At 49.5% G+C, this 22,391-nt stretch overlaps 1 protein-coding gene across 1 annotated transcript; it reads left to right on the top strand.

Annotated features, from left to right (window-relative positions):
* The first annotated feature begins 3,628 nt into the window (after positions 1–3,628).
* Positions 3,629–21,804, top strand: SLC35G1 (solute carrier family 35 member G1). Its single transcript, XM_061547226.1, has 4 exons — positions 3,629–4,913; positions 9,290–9,479; positions 18,279–18,559; positions 19,173–21,804. The coding sequence occupies exons 1-4, from the start codon at positions 4,679–4,681 to the stop codon at positions 19,760–19,762; spliced, it is 1,296 nt and encodes a 431-aa protein (XP_061403210.1). The 5' UTR covers positions 3,629–4,678; the 3' UTR covers positions 19,763–21,804.
* Positions 21,805–22,391: the final 587 nt, after the last annotated feature.

Here is a 22,391-nt window from a genome sequence, read left to right as displayed (position 1 = left end):
AGCTCCTCCTCACCCACCACATTGTCACACAGAGCTCCTCCTCACCCCCACATCGTCACACAGAGCTCCTCCTCACCCCCCACATCATCACACAGAGCTCCTCCTCACCCCCATATCGTCACACAGAGCTCCTCCTCACCCCCCACATCGACACACAGAGCTCCTCCTCACCCCCACATCGTCACACAGAGCTCCTCCTCACCCCCACATCGACACACAGAGCTCCTCCTCACCCCCATATCGTCACACAGAGCTCCTCCTCACCCCCCACATCGACACACAGAGCTCCTCCTCACCCCCACATCGTCACACAGAGCTCCTCCTCACCCCCACATCGACACACAGAGCTCCTCCTCACCCCCACATCGACACACAGAGCTCCTCCTCACCCCCACATCGACACACAGAGCTCCTCCTCACCCCCACATCGACACACAGCGCTCCTCCTCACCCCCACATCGACACACAGAGCTCCTCCTCACCCCCACATCGACACAGAGCTCCTCCTCACCCTACATCGTCACACAGAGCTCCTCCTCACCCCACATCGTCACACAGAGCTCCTCCTCACCCCCACATCGACACACAGAGCTCCTCCTCACCCCCCACATCGACACACAGAGCTCTTACTCACCCCCATATCGTCACACAGAGCTCCTCCTCACCCCCCACATCGTCACACAGAACTCCTCCTCACCCCCACATCGACACACAGAGCTCCTGCCATCTTCTCCAACACTGTCAGCGAGAGTGCCTCGCCACGAGTTACATCAAACACACCGTCGCCTATCAACCTTTGCCGGTTCGTTTGCAACAAGCACCAGTCCGCTCCCCCCTATCCCCATGAGCAGTGCCCAGCCTCACTGGTCCCGAATCGACGCTGCCCAGGATCCCACCGCAATCCACCGCTGCCGCTGCCCCCTCGTAGCGCGAACCGCACGCGGCACCGCGGCCAGCGCCGTCTCTCCACGGTCGGCTCTCCGGACCAACGACCTGGAACTGGTCACCCCTGGCAGACGTTGTTCATTCAAAGAGCTGACTCTGTGTGTGTTCGTGGTTGACTGGACTTGATAACAAGTGTTCGGACTTACACCTCAACTTCACTCACACCTCCTCACTTAGACAAGACAACGATCCCCCGTATAGCCTTAACGGACTTTTGGGGCAAGTGCTGGTCGCGAGAAGCACCTATGAAGGCCGGCATGGCACACGAGGCAGTGGATGGCCAGCACCATGCCCGCCCGCCTTTGTCCCCCCAGCGTTGATTTTACACACTGCACCAGGTACTCATTTGTATGTATGTTGAACTTCTTTCGCACCATACGTTGCCAATCACGCTAATATGAGGTGCGTCGACCTAGGGGAGCCACAGGACTGGTTCAGATAATCGTCACTGGTTTTAACCGTGAGCGAGAATCGAATTCGTGTCACAAGGGTTCGTAGCGCAGTGCGCTAACCACTGCGCCACCGCTCGCCACTAGCACACCGCCTCACACACACGCCTCCTAGACTCACCTCTACCTCACGCCCCTTGATATTACACCTCCTCACACACATCTCAACCTCACGCACACCTCCAGACTAATACACTCGCACACAGACGAATACACACTCACCTCAACATCACACAAACACGACTCCGCCCCCTCAACAGCCTTCCTCACATGCTCACACAGGCACGCACGCGTGTAGCACGCGGTCTCGGGCAGCTGTCGCGCGTGAACACTGATGACGATGATGGCGGGCACGTGACTCCTCAAAATAAACTATTCTGAATACTGCGACGTGAGTGGGTGAGTGCAGAGTGTGGCATGTGGGTCAGGGTGAGTGTAGGGTGTGGAGTGTGAGTGACTGAATGAGTGCAGGGTGTCGTGTGTGTAGATTGTGGGTGAGTGTAGGGTGAGTCGTGTGGGAGAGTGTGAGGGTGATCGTAGTGTGTGAGCGGTGTGCTTATGACCAGCTGCGGTTTGACAATAGAGGTCTCACTCCGAATCAGTCAAACGGCATTATCTTTTAATCGTCTGCATAACGCTGTGGGGAACCTACCTGTCCTGCAACTCCACGCGAAGCTCTGGATATTTTCGTCCACAGTCGTGCCCTCCATCCCTTTTCTATGTTTAGGAAATGTGGAGCGCTCGATCGAACACCTGCGCCGGTTTTAAATATTAATTTTAGCCTGCCTGCGATCCATCCTGGGTTTGACCAGACTGGATTGTCTGAGGAGCTCAGATTATTGAAAGATCTGGACCCAATCCATCGGTGAGCTCCTCCAGCAGGCAAAGCTGCATTGGCTGGGCCGTGTAGCCCAGCCACTGCATGTCCAAGCAGCTAATGTTTGGCCGGATAGAGGGGGCTAAACGGACGCGGTACGGGCTAGAGAAGAGATGGACTGATGTAGTACAGAAGGATATGGGGCTGATTGGACTTGCTGAAGATTGGTACCAGCGGTGTCAAGATCGGCTTCTGTGGAAGAGGCTCGTGAAGGACGTGACTGGGCAGTTTGCGGCAGCCACCCTCCAGCAACTATGGAGGGCAGAGGAGCGACGCTCAAAACAACGAGCGGAGCACCGGGCGACTAAAACACAGCGCGTTGGCAAAGTAGGAGGCTTAGGTGGTGCATCTACCAGTGAGTTCAGTCAACCCATGGCACCTGAATCTGTCCGGTGACCTGCCAGCAAGCCTTCCATAATGCATGTGGCCTGACACAAGCGCCGTGGTGACATCACCGCCTCTTAGTGGCAAATAGCGGCTATTGTTGTGGTTTGTGTATGGGTGAGTGAAGCGTGTGGTGTGTGGGTGAGTGGAGAGTGTGGTGTGTGGGTGAGTGGAGAGTGTGGTGTGTGGGTGAGTGGAGAGTGTGGTGTGTGGGTGACTTGTGTCGAGGCGAGTAGAGGGTGGTGAGTGTCGTGGGTGGTGAGTGCTGATGAGTGCATAGCGCGTGGTGAGTGGGTAGAGGAAGTTGGCCGTCACAGGAAGGGGCTGATTTGCCAACACATAAGACAAACATCCACGTGTAGCCCACGCAGGGTGCTGGGGTAAGTGCTGTTAGCGAGCACCTATTGGAGGCCGGAACATCACAAGAAGACGTGGTATGGCCAGGACCACACCCGACCGCCTTCATCTCCCCAGTGCTAATATTTACACACCGCACCAATAACTCATTTAAGGCTGAGTCGACCTCGTGGAGGCTGTGGACCGGTTCCGATATTTGTCACCGATGTTGGCCATCAGCAGGAATCGAACTCGAGTTTGTAGTGCAGTGCGGTAACCACTGCGCCACCGCTCCTCACCTAATATACATCAATGCACATACGTAAACATAGATATGCATAACACCCACACACACGAAAAGTTACACACAAAATACACAGATAACAGCCGCCGTTCGCCACTAAGTGGTGGTGATGTCACCACGGTGACTGTGCCAGGCTAGGTGCAGATTGAGGCCATGGCGACATGACCATGTCACCAGTGTCAGTTCACACGCGGTCACACACGCGTGCGTCACTCACCAGGCACGTGTTGCGCAGATTCCACGGCACGCCAGGCCCACGGGGTGGGGGCGTGGCCTCGTACGCAAATTTTGTTTATAATCGAGGGGGGGGTCGCCACTGATTCAGTGGCGGAAGCTGAAATCGGCGCGCGCGCGCGTGAAGCTTGCGGCAAAGGGCAGAGGAGGACCCGCGGTGGCACAGCGAGAGGGATACAGAAATAGAGAGTTACAGACACAGCAACAGAGACAACTACAGAGACAACTACAGATACAACTACAGATACAGCTGTAGAGACAGCTACAGAGACAACTACAGAGACAACTACAGATACAGCAACAGAGACAGCTACAGAGACAACTACAGCGACAGCTACAGAGAGAGACAGCTACAGAGACAGCTGTAGTGAGACAGCTACAGATACAGCTGTAGAGACAACTATAGAGACAACTACAGAGACAGCAACAGAGACAGCAACAGAGACAGCTACAGAGACAACTACAGAGACAGCAACAGAGACAGCTACAGAGACAACTACAGAGACAACTACAGAGACAGCAACAGAGACAGCTACAGAGACAACTACAGAGACAACTACAGATACAGCTGTAGAGACAGCTACAGAGACAACTACAGAGACAACTACAGATACAGCAACAGAGACAGCTACAGAGACAACTACAGCGACAGCTACAGAGAGAGACAGCTACAGAGACAGCTGTAGTGAGACAGCTACAGATACAGCTGTAGAGACAACTATAGAGACAACTACAGAGACAGCAACAGATACAGCTACAGAGAGACAGCTACAGAGACAACTACAGAGACAGCAACAGAGACAGCTACAGAGACAACTACAGAGACAACTACAGAGACAGCAACAGAGACAGCTACAGAGAGACAGCTACAGAGACAACTACAGAGAAACAGCTACAGATATAGCTGTAGAGACAACTACAGAGACAGCAACAGATACAGCTATAGAGAGTTACAGAGACAACTACAGAGATTTACAGAGACCGCAATAGGGAGACAGCTACAGTGAGACAGCTACAGGGAGACAGTTACAGAGACAACTGCAGAGAGACGGCTACAGAGAGAGAGAGAGAGAGATCCATACACGCAGATACTGGGGTCTCCATTCCACGTTATGGTGGCCGAGTGCCGGCGATTCGTAGTGGGGAGACATGAGGGACTGGGGTGGAGGAGAGGAGGAGGAGGAGGATGTACCCGTGACTGTGGCACAATATGGGGCCCTCATTGATGGGGTTAATGGATCAGTGAGGGATGGGAGGTGTGAGTCATGGAGGGATGGGGTGGCCGTGGTGATGGCCACGGAACAGGAGGTAGAAGAGAAGAATGAGGAGGAGCAGAAGAAGAAGGAGGAGGGGGTGATACTGGGAGATGCTAAGGAGGAAGACGGTGAGTAGCATGGGAAACATCTTCACCATCACCATCTACACCATCTACACCACCATCACCACCGTCACCATCACCACCATCACCACCGTCACCATTACCACATCACCACCGTCACCATCACCACATCACCACCGTCACCATCACCACCATCAGCACTGCAGTGGTTCTCAACCGGGGGGGGGGGGGGGGTACGCGGACCCCTGGGGGTAACGTGTCAATTTCCCAGGTGTTACGTGAGGTTATTTATACATTTGTGAAATATCATACGTGAGAGTCATTGTTGAATTTAATCAAGTATTAATCTGCCAATATAAAATAACTACGATAAAAAATTGTAGTCCATATGGTAACCTAGAACGATATTAAAGACCTTCCTAAACTCATTGATGGTAAGCAATGTGCTTTCCAAGTCATCGGCGAGCACGTGGGGGGGTCACGCGTGGGGAGCGTCCGTTCAGTTTCTGTATTCGGTTGCTGTTCCTCTCTAGTTAAGATACCTCACAACATGGACAATGGGCTACTATATCTACGTTCATTATTCACACTTTTATTTCTCAGAACCATGTTGGGTCAAGCAAGGGGGGACTCGGGTGAAACAAAATTCAACAAGGGGCGTAGAGTAGCCAACTATCACCACCATCAACATCACCACCATCAACACCACCACCATCAACATCACCACCATCAACACCATCAAAATCACCACCATCACTATCACCACCATTAACACCATCACTATCACCACCATTAACACCATCGCTATCACCATCATCATCATCAACACCATCTACACCGTCACTATCATCAACATCACCATCAACGTCACTATCACCACCATCAACACCAGCATCTACATCCCACTTATCGCCATTACCACCGCCACCACCTTTACAACCACTCGCTGGTATTTGTGACGGCGCTAATGATGATGATGTTGCTGATGATGTTGCTGATGATGATGGTGCTGATGCTGCTGGCCGTGACTTAAGACCCAGGCGCCTGTGGCCATGCGACGCGCCATGGTGACCACTAGTGTGGTCACAACAAAGATGCCCCCCCCCTTGTGGCTCACAACGGCCGGTGGGGCAAGTGCTGTTAGGGATAGCTCCTATCACATATGACGGGGGTGGTGTGGCCAGAACCACACCCGGCCGCATTTATCTCCCCACGGATGATACTTGTGACACACCGCACCGGATACGTCTTTTGAGGCCGAGTCGACCTAGCGGAGGGGGCTATGTGAGCGATGTTGTCGATATCCCTTGGGACGCGGTTGTTTCTGCACATGTTCCTGTTTCTTGTTTAGTTGTGTCATTTTGGTGACGACACCGGGCCTCTCTCTCCTCTCTCTTGTTTTACGATCAGAGGAAACAAGAAGATGCTCGGTGTAGTCGGCACTTTGCTTCGTTCATCATTTCATTTTTTTAATGCTTTTCTTTATGTACCCCCACCCCCTCTCGCTCACTTTCGCTCGAGTTCTCGCCCTGGTCACACCGCATCTGCTCGAACTAAGCGTGACAATTGAACCCGGAGCGGCGGTGCTGAGGGGCCTTGGTGGCCCCCAGCGTGCTGCCATCGGCCATCGCCGAGTCCAGAGTCCAAAGTCTCCTCGTGCCCCACGCGCGCGGCATCCCCCTGAACCGCCCCGCCCCTTGACCCCCCCCGCCCCTGCCCTCTCTGTCCCCCACTTCCCCATTGGCCCTGAGTTCACCCCCCGGAGCCCACTGAGTCAGCTTCCCTCCCCTCCAACATCCCCCTCAATTACAAAACAAAGGGGGTAAGGGGTGGCACGGGGAGGGAGGGACACGGATAGCAGGCCGAGGGAGACGAGGGGGGAGGAGGGTGAGACACGGGGAGGAGGAGGGAGGCGAGGGGAGGGAGTGTGAGACACGGGGAGGAGGAGGGAGGCGAGGGGAGGGAGTGTGAGACACGGGGAGGAGGAGGGAGACGAGGGGAGGGAGGGTGAGACACGGGGAGGAGGAGGGAGGCGAGGGGAGGGAGGGTGAGACACGGGGAGGAGGAGGGAGGCGAGGGGAGGGAGGGTGAGACACGGGGAGGAGGAGGGAGACGAGGGGAGGGAGGGTGAGACACGGGGAGGAGGAGGGAGACGAGGGGAGGGAGGGTGAGACACGGGGAGGAGGAGGGAGACGAGGGGAGGGAGGGTGAGACACGGGGAGGAGGGAGGCGAGGGGAGGGAGGGTGAGACACGGGGAGGAGGGAGGCGAGGGGAGGGAGGGTGAGACGCGCGGACAGGCACAGGGGGAAGAGGAGGGAGAAAGAGACACGAGGGGGTGGGGGGGATTACGCAATGAGGCGCGGGGCGTGATGATGTAAGCAGATGAAATCGGAGCCATACCTCAAAACCGATGCCTCTTATAACATCTGGCAGCTCACCAGGCACTGTTCACGCTAGCCTGGCTCTGATCACGAGTCGCCCGAGTATTTAAATGAGTCGCGATGTTTATTTTGTGTGTGGAAAGCCAGATATGCTGTGTGTGTTCTGTGTGTTTGAGGATAGTAGCAATGAGAATGACTTGTTTTGATTGAACCATGACGTGTGCTGTGTGTGCACCGTGTTTAGTGTCTTTACTGAATTTCAGTCAGGTCTTAGAGCGGCCCTCGGCATCTCCAGTTGTGTTTTCTCTGTTAGGCTCATCCAGGACAAGTGCTGAGAACAAAATCCACATTTGTACATTGTTCACTTTATTTTTGTACAAAACCATTTGACACCATGAACCAATCTGCCATTTGTGCCTTGCTGTCCAAACTGGTGAGCCCAGTCATATTTGTCAACGTGGTCCGTGCACTTTACAACACCTGTTCAAGTGTGATCAGGTGTTGCAGAGTGTCACCTCCTGGAAATGCTGACTTTTACTATCTGAACTACTGTTTGCAGAGGTGAGGTAACTAACAGAATCAGAATTTTATTTTAGAGTTGAGGAATCCGATGAGCTAAGAAGCTCTTTTTCACAAATGCCCAATGATCTCGACACCTCCCCGCCCCCGATGGCCCTCATCTCATGGTGCCATCCCCCAATAGCATTGAACGTGCAACATTTTGGTATGGACGAGTCGATAACAGTTTGTGAACGTTAAAGCAATTAACATCAGAACTCTACACAAGCATGAAGTAACGTTGACCCAATGATACAGCGAGTAGTCTTTGGGTCTTTCGGTAAAGTCACGTACAGCGAGTGTTAGATTACCATAGCGTTACACTGCACAACAGAGTGTGGAATGAACGCGGACCGAGTTTCAATGAAGATCGAAGTCTACCAGGCAGTTGATCTCACTGGTCATCTTTTCCACGGCTGTGAGATGTGGACTCTGCAGGGCGATGTGCGAACCGCAGCTGGGATGTTTCACACGTGGCTCCTGTGGAGAATTCTACGAATTAAAATGGCCAGGACACAATCACACACGAGGACGTGCTGTGATGAGCCCAGGCAAGAGGCACCGAAGTGTACCTTGTCGAGACACAGCTGAGATGGACCGGACATGCGCTCTGCATGGTTAACACCATGTTTAATAAATGCACACCGCACCGTGGAGATATGAAAATGGGCTAGCGCCATGCTGGACGACAAAGGAGGTGTTTCAAGGAGGAGGCGTTAACCCGACGATCGCTGGCTGCATGCAGCATCGACAGTGCTGTACGACGGCGGTGATTTGAAAATCGACGAAAACGGCAGCCATGCAGGGTGCCACCCTCCGTGCGGTGAGCAGGGGCTGAACCTTCAGAGTTCAAGTGCGTGCGAGGTCTACTGCCCGTATCGGTCTCCTGATCCACCGTTAAGACATACCGAGTCAACAGCAACCTTCCCTCTCAACCGCTATCAAGCCGATGCGACTGCCAACAATAGTGACTGTGCGTGTACTTTGTGTGTATTGTGTGTATATCATGTGTGTTGTGTATATAATGTGTGTGTGCTGTGTATACATACTATTTCTATTTAAACTAAACAAAAATACACTTATTTTACCAGGTAAGGCCCACTGAGCTATATAGCTCTTTTTCATAAGTGAGCTGGCCACAAATGATACTTCAACAAAGTAACTTATAATGTGGAAATGTATCGCAAGCCAAATACTCTGAACGCATGTTTCTAAATGTGGAGCGAAAAACCAGAGGACCCAGAGAAAAATCCACGCGACCACGGGGAGAGAGATACGCAAACTCCAAATATGCAGACGTTGGGGTCGGGATCGAACCCAAATACTCCTGTATACCAGGCAAGGTAATTCACATCTCGCCATCGTCGCACCCTTGTGTGCTCTGTGTATATACTGTGTATGTGCTGTGTATATACTGTGTGTGTACTCTCTGTGTGTATATATAGTGTGAGTGCTGTGTGTGTGCTGTGTGTGTGCTGTAGGGGTGCCGCCACCCGCCCCCAAGCCGTGCTGCCCTGGTCTGGGCCTGCTGCTCGCGCTGCTCTCGTCACTGATCTTTTCAGTGATCTCGGCGCTAGTGAAGCTCGTGGACCCCGTGCACCCACTCACCGTGGCAGCGTGCCGCTGCTTCTTCCAAGCCGTCTTCATCCTCCCGGCGCTCCTCTACACGGGGTGCGGGGTCACACGCATGCACACGTGGCTACAAACACACACGGCTACACCCACACACGACTACACATAGACAACAACAACCACCATTCGCCACTAAGTGGTGGTGACACCACTATGGCGCTTGTACCAGGCTATGTGAACGTGAAGGCCAGGTGAAGTGTCGAATGCCAGCTGGCAGGAAGGCACATGAGAGACACAAGTGCCATGGGTTGACTGACTGAGTTTATTTGCCGATGCACCACCTGTGCTCCCTACTGTGCCAACTTGCTGTGTTTTAGCCACCCGGCACTCCGCTCATTGTCGTGAGCATTGCTCCTCTGCCCTCTGTTGTTGCTGGAGTGACTGCCTCTAACTGCCCAGTAGCGTCCTGTACGAGCCTCCTCCACAGAGGCCGATTTTGACACTGCTAGTACCAGTCATCCGCAAGTCCACTCGGCGCACATCCTCTTATACCACATCACTTCTCTCTAGCCCATGCCACACACGTTTGGCCTCCTTTATCCAGCCGAACAAAAGAGAATAAAGTTTAGATGGAAGCATATTATATAATTTTTTACGACGTAGAATTGTAATGTATTACTTGCTGTGAGTAACTCAGCTTATTGTAGAGTATAGTAAGTACACTGATGGTCTTCTTCTTGGTTCTTTCGGTAAAGTCACGTAGAAGGGAAGTAATAAAATAATAAAAATAAAACATAATAAAATAAAATAATTCTCACGACGTTTCGGCTACAACGCAAGCAGCCGTCTTCAGGTGAAGAATGAGACAATGCCAAGCTAGGAGCTTATATATAAGCTGCGTTGGAGGTGGAAGAAAGAGCGCCTTAACAAACGCAGCTTATATATAAGCTCCTAGCTTGGCATTGTCTCATTCTTCACCTGAAGACGGCTGCTTGCGTTGTAGCCGAAACGTCGTGAGAATTATTTTATTTTATTATGTTTTATTTTTATTATTTTATTACTTCCCTTCTACGTGACTTTACCGAAAGAACCAAGAAGATGAATCCCTGCAGTCACGAAAGCTTTAAATCGAAAAATACACTGATGGTGCTATGCAGTTTATAGTTTTTATGTAGTTTATACTTTAGTTTTCTACGTGGTTGTTTAGTAACTGCAGCTACATACTATTAACATTCCTTTCCTTTGTTAATGCTACTCCGTACACCCTCCCTTGGTGCTGCTGATCCTGCATAATGCATGGGCATAATATGACTTTGAAACCCCCCCACCCACCTCCTATGCATTTCCCATGAATATGCTAAATTCCTCTTCATATGCACATTCTTTTTGTTAAGGCGCTCTTCTTGCACCTCCAACCCAGCGCATATATAAGCTCCTAGCTTGGTAGTGTCTCATTCTTCACCTGAAGACGGCTGCTTGCGTTGTAGCCGAAACGTCGTGAGAATTATTTTATTATGTTTTATTTTTATTATTTTATTACTTCCCTTCTATGTGACTTTACCGAAAGAACCAAGAAGACGAACAAAAGCTGTTTAGGCTTGTGGTGGCTGGGCATGAGGGCTACATGACCCAGCCAATGCAGCATTGCTTGCCGGAGGAGCTCACCTATGGGACTTTGTCCAGATCTTTCAAGGATTCGTGAGCTCCTCACACAATCCAGCCTGTTAAACCCAGGATGGATCGTAGGCAGGCCAGTCTAAATGCTTCTAATCGGCGAAGATGTTCTAATGGGGGGGGGGTCCATGTTTCGCAAGTATAGAGAAGGGAGGGAATGACTGGCTGAGAAGACCTGAAGCTTCGCTTCCAAACAGCGTTACGCAGCCGATGAAAAGAAAATTCTGCTAGACTGATTCGGAGTGAGACCTCTGCTGGTCATGAGCACACTGCCCAGGTATGGAAAACTTTCCCCTCTACACAACTGCCCTATCACCAATTGGGTGAGGGGGTGGAGTGTTTGATGGCACAAAATACCCAGGCAGGTGTTTAGTTTTGGTGGGGCTGATGGTAAGGCCCCACCTCTTAGTAGCACGCTCCAGGTACAGCAGCTGCGCCTCAAACTCTTCTGAGTGAGCAGCAATCACCAGATCATCAGGATACATAACATAGTTGACCCATAGGGAGCCATCCCTGGACCGCACCTGGGCGTCGATACAGCCTCCCATTGTATCTGTACTAGATGGAAATTCCTCCGGTACAGCCATCGAAGGTTTCACAAACTATGTGGTTGAAACATAAATAATGTGGGAGCTAGAGGACATCCCTGTACATCCTAAGGTGAACAGGGAATAGCTCCAACTCGCAGCCATATAATTTTATCCAGGCCTGCCCACCATCATGAAGGTCCTGAATGATTGTGAGCAGAGAGTCAGGGACTTGGAAAGCACGAAGAACAACCCAGAGCCAAGGCCTACTGATGTTATCATAGGCCTAGACCAGGTAAATAAAGCAGAGATGGAGGTCCTGTTGGAATTCCCTACACCTCTGCTGTAGCAAGCGGACAGAAAATATGGCATCTAGTGCAAGACCGCCCTCGCCTGAAACCACATTGGGGTTACGCAAGCCTTTGCTCAACGTGTCTGGCAAGGCGTTGTTGAATAATCCTTGCCAGGACTTTTCCCGGAACACTGAGGAGGGAGATGCCCCTGTAGTTATTACAGTATGTGCGGTCCCCCTTCTTAAAGAGGGGGACTACCAGGGCATCCTTCCAATGCTGCGGAACCCCTCCAGTGGTCTAGACAGTTATTATGATGTCATATAGAGCAGTCTGCCCACAAACATCACCCTCCCTCAGCATTTTACTTTGGAGATGATCTCTGCCCGGTGCTTTTTCTGGTCTCGGACACTAGATTGCCTTTCGTACTTCCTCAACAGATGGCACTTCAGCCAGCCACTCACAGGGGGTGACTTCTTCCAATATTTGAGGCACAGCAGCCCCAGCAGAGTCATCTCAATCTTGCCCCATAATGTTGCCTGAGCTGAGGGAATTCTCCTCCCCCTAAACCTCATAGAAATGCTTTGAAAACCTGCAGACCAGTTACTGGTGTCGGAGATCAGATCACCATTCTTTTCCTTAAGGATGGTGGTCTGTGAGGCGCTGCAAATTACTTTTTTGATGGAATTAAAAAGTGATTTGTGATTGTGGGCTACTGAGGCAGATTCCATCTCCTCAGCAACCCACGCCCACCACTCATCCTTGTAGTCCTACACGGCTCTCCAAACCTCCGAGTGAAGGCTGCGGTAAGCCTCCTCATTCTCCTATGTGCGATGCTGTAGGTGTGGGAATGGGCCTGTGGCTTTCTCTAAGCTAGCCAGAACACCTCTGTTACCCAGCGTCTCTGGAGAGGTCCGGACTGTGTTCTCAATGCAGCCATGTGGCAGTTGCATGAGCCAGAGTCTTGAATGTCACCCATTTCCCCTCGGCATCAGGAGGGAGGGATGATGCTAACCCCAGCTGCAAGCGATGTAGAAATTTATGCTTGCAACTTTTATCAACGAGCTGAGGCCAGGTTACAGTGGGTTTGAATGGGGTCCTAGGTGTACACCCACCACTGTCTGTAATAGAGTTTTTTTTTTTGGGTTAGATCGTGTAAATATAAATGTGTCTTTCAACCCGCCACCACCGACACCTCCAATTAGTAAGGTTTGTCACGTAAACAAAACATCCCAATGCATCACTGCTTCAGCACACCAGTGGGTTGGAGAGTAAACCCACAAGATTTACAATTCGAGTGCTGGCTGCTGGTAGGGAAGGGGATCTACGGCTTACAGCAGCCCTGACGTCGGCAGGCCAGGTGATACACCAGAGGGGATATCTGGGGGAAAGGTTACAGAAGGGGCACGTGGGGGAAGCCTGGGAACCTGCTAGTAGGTTCTAGAGAGGGGGCGTGGCCGGGGCAGAGCGAGGCCACGCTGGGAGCATAAAAGGGGACCCTGAGCGAGAGCTCGGGGCTGTCATTTGGAGATTGTCGCCATCATCGCTGTCGTCTCGTCGCCATCATCGCTGTCGTCTCGTCGCCATCATCGCTGTCGTCTCGTCGCCATCATCGCTGTTGTCTTCACTCGATATTGCACTGCTAGACGGTAGTTGGCTGTCTCAGTTCAGTGACGTCAGTGTTAGACGGCTAGTGTTGTGTATAGGCTAGCTACCCACGTAGAGAGTGTGTACCAGCGTAGGGTGTGTATTGTGCAAAAGGTGCTCGGTTGATAAAAGAAGTGCCTCCAAGTCTTAGCGTCTCCGAATCAGTCACTACACTTGTGTGAAGACCAGAGGGAAGTTAATGTCATATGAATTACAATGGATATCTATTATTAGTTGGGTTATTTACAGTTAATCAACATAGATATGTACATGTGTTATGTATATACATTATGTTAATCTAATTATGTTAATCTAATTTCAGAGGATATGCAGTGCCTTTTTTGGCTGCTCGCAGTTAATCACCATCGATGTTTGGTGACCTGTATAGGCATGCAATTAAACAGTGTGTTCATATTATGCTAGTATATTATGTAGGATTAGCAGTGATAACGGGCGGGAAATAAGATTAGCAGTTATAAAGGGAGGGAAGTTTTAATAGTAAAGAGCTGCAGCAGCCAAACCACCGCGTATCAAGCGCGTGCATTATGTGGACAACAAAAAACTAGTTTCTAAAGAACTACAAATACCCTATTGCCATACAATACACCGATGTGAAAAAAACTAAATATAACTACATCAATATAATCAATGGACTCAATATACTCTCCAATAAGCTGAGCTATTGACATTAAGTAACTGGGTATACACTAAACTATATAATGACTACCATATAGTAAACTGATAAAAAAAACTCAAATATAAACTACATCAATATAATGAATAAACTCAATATACTCTCCAATAAGCTGAGCTACTAACAATATACATTACACTTCTATGTCGACACCGTACTATGCACTGCCATAGACAAACCCCAACATGGAATTATACACTGCGTTACTATACACTACCCTATACCTTAGACTGTACATTGTAATAGTACACTATGTATTATTCTACAAACCCTAATGTATACCACACAGCTGTATATTTACTATACAATTATGATACTATATATTATCTTATACATTCTATTAAACATTACACTATTATACTATTTATTATTATACAATCTACTATACGCCGTACCATTGACAGTCGTGTGAAGATACTAAAAGGAAGCAAAGGAATATGTCAGTGGGAGAGTGGTGGAAGGAAACTTGCAGCGGAGCAAAGACTCCATTCCCTGCGGAGAATACAAAAGCTATATAGTCAATGCCAGCGAATGTAATGCGGTCTGAAAGTCACCGTAAACATGAACACACTCAATCAAGACCAGAAATAGTTTATCACGTCCTTCCAATGATTGCTGAGCCAGAATCCATCTTCTCGGTTTAAATTGCCTCTGTGTTTGTATATGTGGATGGCCTCATGAACGAATCTCTCATGGTAGCCAGATGGCTTGCAGAGAACCTCCGTCTTGGAGAAGTCAATATCATGTGAGCCCACTGAATTATAACGTGTTTCAGATCTGCCTTGTGTTCACGGATGCGGTCCGAGACATGTCGTTTGGTTTCCCCAATGTAACTGCAACCACAGAGGCAACTTAGTTTGTAGACGCCAGCGTACTGTATGTCTGGAATTACATTTTTTACAGACGGGACCAGATCACAGATTATATGTACTGTGTTAGATCGGACCTGGATCTTGTGTTTATTCAGGATTTTGGAGATCTTTGTTGTGACCCCCGCAATGTAGGGTAAGGTGATGGTTTTGAATGGCTCCTCAAGAGGATCCTTCTTCATAGTTGGAGTGATGGCTTTGCGGATTGTGTAGTCGGAGTAACCATTAGCCTTGAGAGCTTGGTGTACGTGCTTGAGTTCACTGGCAATGTGTTCCTGGTCGGAGATGCATTGGGCTCTATGGTGTAGAGTCTCGATGAGGGAATTCTTCTGGGATGGATGGTGGTGGGAATCCGGTTTTAGGTAAGCATCCGTATGGGTAGCTTTCCTGTAGATAGAGTGGCTCATTGAACCATCAGGTCTCTTTTTATTAGGACATCCAAAAAGGGTAGCTTGCCATTTTTTTAGACTTCCATGGTAAATCTGATGGCTGGGTATATGGAATTGATGTGGTCGAGGAATTGGTCTAGAGCATGCTGGCCATGTGGCCAGATGACAAAAGTTGCATCCACGTACCTCTTCCATAAGGTCCGGCATAGAGTGGCAGTCTGGATGGCGTCAGTCTCAAATTTCTCCATGAAAACGTTGGCTACAATCGGAAATAGGGGGGAGCCCATTGGGGTGCCCTCAGTTTGTTTGTAGAAAGTTCCATTCCAGGTGAAGTATGTATTGGTTAAGCAGTGTCTCACCAGGGGGGGTACCTCAATGTTCAGTCCTTGATGAACCAAGTCTTCAATGATTGCAATGGTGTCAGGTACAGGAACTTTGGTGAATAATGAGACCACATCAAAACTGACAAGCAGGTCGTCTGGGGACAGAGAAATACCCTTGATTGCCGATACCAGGTGAGTAGAGTTTACTACTGCAGAGGTGGTTTTTCCAGTGAAAGGCCACAGGATTTCAGACGAAAAATTAGCCAGTTTGTAGGTGGGGGAGTTGATGGTAGAGACGATGGGACGAAGGGGTGTATCTTCTTTATGTATCTTTGGTAAGCCATGTAATCTTGGTGGCCTGGCCGCAGAAGTTTTCAACGAGAACTGTTTGGTTTTATCAATTAATGCGGTTAAATCAGAAATGATTTTGTTGGTTTTAATGACGAGGCTGTTGGTGGGGTCTCTTTTTATTTGTGTATAGCTGCCATCGTTGAGTAGCTATACAAAAATAAAAAGAGACCCCACCAACAGCCTCGTCATTAAAACCAACAAAATCATTTCTGATTCAGCCATCCAGCTACCATGAGAGATTCGTTCATGAGGCCATCCACATATACAAACACAGAGACAATTTCAATCGAGAAGATGGATTCAGGCTCAGCAATCATTGGAAGGACGTGATAAACCATTTCAGGTCTTGATTGATTGTGTTCATGTTTACGGTGACTTTCAGAACGCATTACATTCGCTGGCATTGACTATATAGCTTTTGTTTTCTCTTCATGGATCAGAGTCTTTGCTCCGCTGCAAGTTTCCTGCTACCACTCTCCCATTGACATATTTATTTTCTTCCTCTTAGTACCTTCACGTGACTGTAAATGGTATGGTGTATAGTAGATTGTATAATAATAAATAGTATACTAGTGTAATGTTTACTAGAATGTATAAGGTAATATATAGTATCATAATTCTATAGTGAATGTACAACTTTGTGGTATACATTAGGGTTTGTAGAATAATACATAGTGTAATATTACAATGTACAGTCTAAGGTATAGGGTAGTGTATAGTAACGCAGTATATAATTCAATGTTGAGGTTTGTCTATGGCAGTGCATAGTACGGTGTCGACATAGAAGTGTAATGTATATTGTTAATAGCTCAGCTTATTGGAGAGTATATTGAGTTTATTGATTATATTTATGTAGTTTATATTTTAGTTTTTTATCAGTTTACTATATAGGTAGTCATTATATAGTTTAGTGTATACCCAGTTACTTAATGTCAATAGCTCAGCTTATTGGAGAGTATATTGAATACATTGATTCTATTGATGTAGTTTATATTTACTTTTTCACATCGGTGTATTGTATGGCAGTAGGGTATTTGTAGTTCTTTAGAAACTCCTTTTTTGTTGACCACACAATGCACGAGCTTGCTACGTGGTGGTTTGGCTGCTGCAGCTCTTTACTATAAAAATTTCCCTCTCTTTATCACTGCTAATCCTATTTCCCTCCTGTTATCACTGCTAATCCTACATCATTTACTAGCATAATAAGACTTTGAGACCCCCCACCACCTACACATTCCACAAGTAGTGACTAATCCCATATCTGCATTTGTCATCAATATGCTAAATTCCACTGTTGATATGTAAACTCCTTTGTCAAGTCTCTCTCCTCCTCCGACCCAGCTTAAAAATACACTGCCAAGCTTAGCAGTGTTCATTAGGACGCTGTCTTTCCGACACCCATGTTCTTCATCTGAGGATGGCTGCTTGCATTGTGGCCGAAACATTGTGAGAATTTTATCTTATTATGTTTTATTTTTATTATTTTATTATTTCCCTTCTACGTGACTTTACCGAAAGAACCAAGAATATTAATCCATGTAGTCACGAAAGCTTTAAATCGAAATTTATTATTTATATTTCTCTCAATTTCAATACATTATTTCTTGGCCAGGAGTACACAAAACCTCAACATTATCAAAATCAATTGTGACCTTGTTGGCAGCGTGCTCTGCAACTGCCGACAGTTGTGTTTGGGAGTATTTCATATTTCTTTGGTGTTCTTTTATTCTTATGCTGATAATTCGTCCCGTCTGACCAACATAGCATTTTCCACAGGAGTAATTCATCTGATACACACCTTTTGTTGATAGCTTCGGTAATATATCTTTAGTACCAGATAATAGGTTTTGTATTTTATGTACCATTCCAAAACTCACTCGAATGTTTTGTTTAAAAAAAAATCTGGCTGGCTTATCAGTTACTCCTGGAATGTATGGTAATTGAATAATTTTAATTGCTTGATCAATTTCAACACTTATGCTATTTGATTTGGTTTTGGCATTCAGTTCCCCGATGATTTGTGCATAATTGTAGCCGTTCAATTGCAGCGCTTCTTTAACTCTTGACACGGTGGTGGTTGATGATGCTGATGTGGCTGGCTGTTGTTGACATGGTTGTGGTTGCGGTTGTGTAGGCAGCCCCTGCTGGGCCCCCCGGGGCAACGGGTGAGCCTGGTGATTCGCGCCGTATCTGGCTCATCAGCGATGATGCTGCTGTTCTTCGCGGTGCGCTCGGTGCCGCTGGCAGACGCCACGGTCATCGCGTTCAGCAGCCCGGCCTTCACGGGCCTGCTCGCCTGCTGCTGTTTGCGCGAGCGCTGCCGGCCCTGGGAGCCTCCGCTCACCCTGCTGGCGCTCACCGGAGTTGTCCTCATTGTGCGTCCACCCTTCATCTTCGGCGACGGAGATGGTGACGGTACGGACGCGCAGACGCGAAGGTCCCCTGTGTAGCCAATGCAGTACATTGGGGCCAGTGCAGTATGTTACGTGGGAGGGGTGACATGACCATCACCACTCTCGGGTGCCTTTGTCTCCCCAGAGCTGATGTTTATGCACCACACCAAGTACTCGTATTTGTGTGATTAATGCCTCCACCATGGTGTTAACCGGTGCGGCTGCTGGATTTGAACTGTGATCCTCTCCGGCAAGTGAGAAACGTGCTACCTCCCACCCGCGTCACCGCCCTCCTCCCCCTCAATGTTCATCGCGTGCCGCAATCTCCAGTAACCTCACAAGAGAAACTCGGTCTGCATCTTCGATCAGTCTCATATTAATGTTGCCTCATCACTGTCGGCCAGTCTTTGGTGGGCAGCTGATGACTCGTGGTGCTGGTAGTGATGATGGTGACAGTGGGTAGGTAATATCGGTGGTGATGATGACGGTGCTGGGCAGTCATAGTCATCGCCGCGCTTGACGAGTTCATTCACAACCTTTCTGTAAATCTAATTAATTAAATTAACTCCTCTCTTCTCCCCCTCCTCATCTTTCCCTCCCTTCTCTCCCCACCCCGTCTCCCTCCCCCATCCCAGACTGGCTCTCGGATTCTTCCTCATCCTCGTCACGCCGACTCTGGGGCTCGCTGGCGGCGCTGGGCACGGCGCTGCTGTCGGCCGTCACTATCGTGGTGCTGCGCCGCATGGGCTCGGCGGTGAGCACCCTCGTCTCCACGTGGTTCTACAGCGTCATCGGCCTGGGCCTGGCGCTGGCTGCACTGGCGGTGGTCTCGGCGCTCGACCCCGGGGCGGCGCCGGTGCTGCCGCCATGCAACCCGCTGTGGCTGCGACCGGCTCTGCTCGCCTCTGGCCTGCTCGGCGTGGCGGCGCAGATGCTGCTGAGCCGGGCACTGCAGTTGGAGCGTGCTGGGCCCGTGGCGCTGGTGCGCACCGTGGACGTGCTGCTGAGCCTCGCGTGGCAACAGCTGCTGTTTGGGGAGCAGGACGGCGCCGTGGGGGCCTGGACCTTGGCCGGCGCGGGCTGCGTGGTGACCGGCACGGCCGGCACGGCTGTCGCCAACCTGGTGTCGACTTCGCGCCAGCAGAAGGGGGAGAAGAAGAGGATGAAGGAGAAGGAGAGAGAGAGTGTGAAAGAGAAAGAGGCAATCGCAATCAGCAGCCTGTAGCGCTGGTGGTGAGAGAGGAGGAGCCAGCAGCAGCGGTAGCAGCATCACCAGCCTTAATAGGTGCTCGCGAAAACGACTTGCCCTTTCAGCCTATTTAGCCGACACAGGGGATCTTTATCAGTGATAGAGAGACCTCGACAATGACTTAATTCATTCTCAGGCATGCAAGTTGTTGGCTGTGGCCCCATGTCTCTGTGTCCCCATGTCTCTGTCTCCCCGCATATGTGTCCCCATGTCTCTCTGTCCCTGCGTCTCTGTGTCCCCATAACACCAAGTGCCTTCACACTGCACTACCGCGTCGCTGTGGCCATGAGCCACTTCACTGTGTTTGCGGTCGTCGCACACGACGCAAATTTTCTGCCATGACCACGACCAATCTACCACTGGATAAAGGCCTCCCTAAGCTGTTGGCCATCTCTCAGGGTCCTGCGATGTAGCAGTCCGCCCGTTGTCCTGGGCAAGCGCGCCGAGTCCGTCGCTCCGAGTTGGTGGCAGACATCCTCCGGTGTATGCCCTCCTCTGGCTGCTCTGCCGCGGCGTGTCCCGTCAGCAGTGGCACCACCGTGATGCCGAGTTCCTATCTAACCCATGCGTGCCTCTTCCTCCTGTCTCTCACCCGACGTTAATGGAGTTATTAAGATTTTTGGAAAAAAAAGTCTCACTTGAGATCTCAACTCTTTTCAGAGAGGGTCTTGCTACATTCGGGTAGCGGAGTGGTATTGCTCGTGCCTCACAGCAAGAAGGGGTTTCGGATTTCATTCCTGGCCTGGGCTCCTGTCTGTGAGGAGTTTGTGTGTTCTGCCCCTGTTCTGTAGAGTGTGTGTGTGTGATGTGTGCAGTAGTTAGCACCAACATCGGTGACGGATATGTCAACCGGTTTCTGGAGCCTCACCTAGGTCGACTCAGCATTAAATGATCACCTGGCGTGGTGTGTAAAAATGTGCCGTGGCTTCATAGGTACTTGCTTACAGCATTTGCCCCGAATTAGTTGAAGGCTACATGGGGGATCTTTGTCTTTGTGTGACCATAAATGCGTTACTCTGTTGACCCCGGGCGTCATGCAATGCGGTGCAACGGTTCCCGTGTATGAGCCCCTCCTGAGAACCGACGCACTCCGATGTATAAGCTAGACCTAAGTGTGCACCTCACACTGGCCCTGCCAGCGCCAGACAGGGTGTGAGTGTGGCCAGGGCGTGAAGCAGTGGCGCAGTGGTTAGTGCGCTGCTCTAAGCACCGAACTACCAGAGTTGGCTACCCATTCACAGCTATTGTGAGTGGTGGTTTTTGGCATCCCCTAGGTTAACTCAGCCTTAAGCAAAATGAGTACCTGTTACCATTGTGTACAAACATCAGCATTGGGGAGACAATGGAGACCGAGCGTGGTGATGCTGGCCCACACCCCCTCGTGTCTTAATAGGTGCTCTCTAACTGCACTCGCCCCGTGAGCCTGTGTAGGCTACACGGGGGATCTTTGTCTATATGTGTGTGTAATGTGTGTTATACACAGTGCCTTACATTTTCCCTAACTTGTCTTGTTTTTAGCCATCCTCGATCCGAGGATTGGCCGCACCATGGGCAATCCTTTTCCACTGAATTCTGTCTTCCATTATCCTCATTGTCTATTTCAGCGTGAGCCTTGTCCATGCTTTGATGTTATATATCCATATCATCCTTCATCTTCCTCGCTCACGTAAACCGGGTATTGTGCTTTGCATAATCTGCTTTTCCAAACAAGTTCCATTTTCACTATGGGGACCTCATTTGCCAGTAAAAATATGATAATTGGTTCTTTACCCTTCTATCTGGCAACAAAACTGACACCTTTTTGCAAGGAGTCATGTTTGCATAGACCGCAATACCTGCAGTCATAATACAAACAAAAGAACATAACTCTGATAATGTGCACTGTCCTTGAAGTTGATTGGTCCACACCCGAGACAGCTTTCCTTAGAGCCTAGTCTCATATGGGTTGGACCAGATGACGCCAAAAGGCGCACAACTCAAGGACAATGCACCATCAGAGTATGAGAGCTCGGGGCAAGCATCTACACTATGGGGACCTCATTTGCCAGTAAAAATATGATAATTGGTTCTTTACCCTTCTATCTGGCAACAAAACTGACACCTTTTTGCAAGGAGTCATGTTTGCATAGACCGCAATACCTGCAGTCATAATACAAACAAAAGAACATAACTCTGATAATGTGCACTGTCCTTGAAGTTGATTGGTCCACACCCGAGACAGCTTTCCTTAGAGCCTAGTCTCATATGGGTTGGACCAGATGACGCCAAAAGGCGCACAACTCAAGGACAATGCACCATCAGAGTATGAGAGCTCGGGGAAAGCATCTACACTATGGGGACCTCATTTGCCAGTAAAAATATGATAATTGGTTCTTTACCCTTCTATCTGGCAACAAAACTGACACCTTTTTGCAAGGAGTCATGTTTGCATAGACCGCAATACCTGCAGTCATAATACAAACAAAAGAACATAACTCTGATAATGTGCACTGTCCTTGTAGTTGATTGGTCCACACCCGAGACAGCTTTCCTTAGAGCCTAGTCTCATATGGGTTGGACCAGATGACGCCAAAAGGCGCACAACTCAAGGACAATGCACCATCAG

The sequence above is a fragment of the Lethenteron reissneri genome, chromosome 2 (assembly GCF_015708825.2).
Source record: "Lethenteron reissneri isolate LAM-NWPU_2019-01 chromosome 2, ASM1570882v1, whole genome shotgun sequence".
NCBI lineage: Eukaryota > Metazoa > Chordata > Hyperoartia > Petromyzontiformes > Petromyzontidae > Lethenteron > Lethenteron reissneri.
This window is presented reverse-complemented; position numbering and strand designations above follow the sequence as displayed.

Coding starts and splice junctions, on each gene's coding strand:
- SLC35G1 (XM_061547226.1), top strand. CDS start 4,679: ATGAGGGACTGGGGTGGAGGAGAGGAGGAGGAGGAGGATGTACCCGTG. Junction 4,914..9,289: donor AGATGCTAAGGAGGAAGACG/GTGAGTAGCATG, acceptor TGTGTGCTGTAG/GGGTGCCGCCACCCGCCCCC. Junction 9,480..18,278: donor CCGGCGCTCCTCTACACGGG/GTGCGGGGTCAC, acceptor GCGGTTGTGTAG/GCAGCCCCTGCTGGGCCCCC.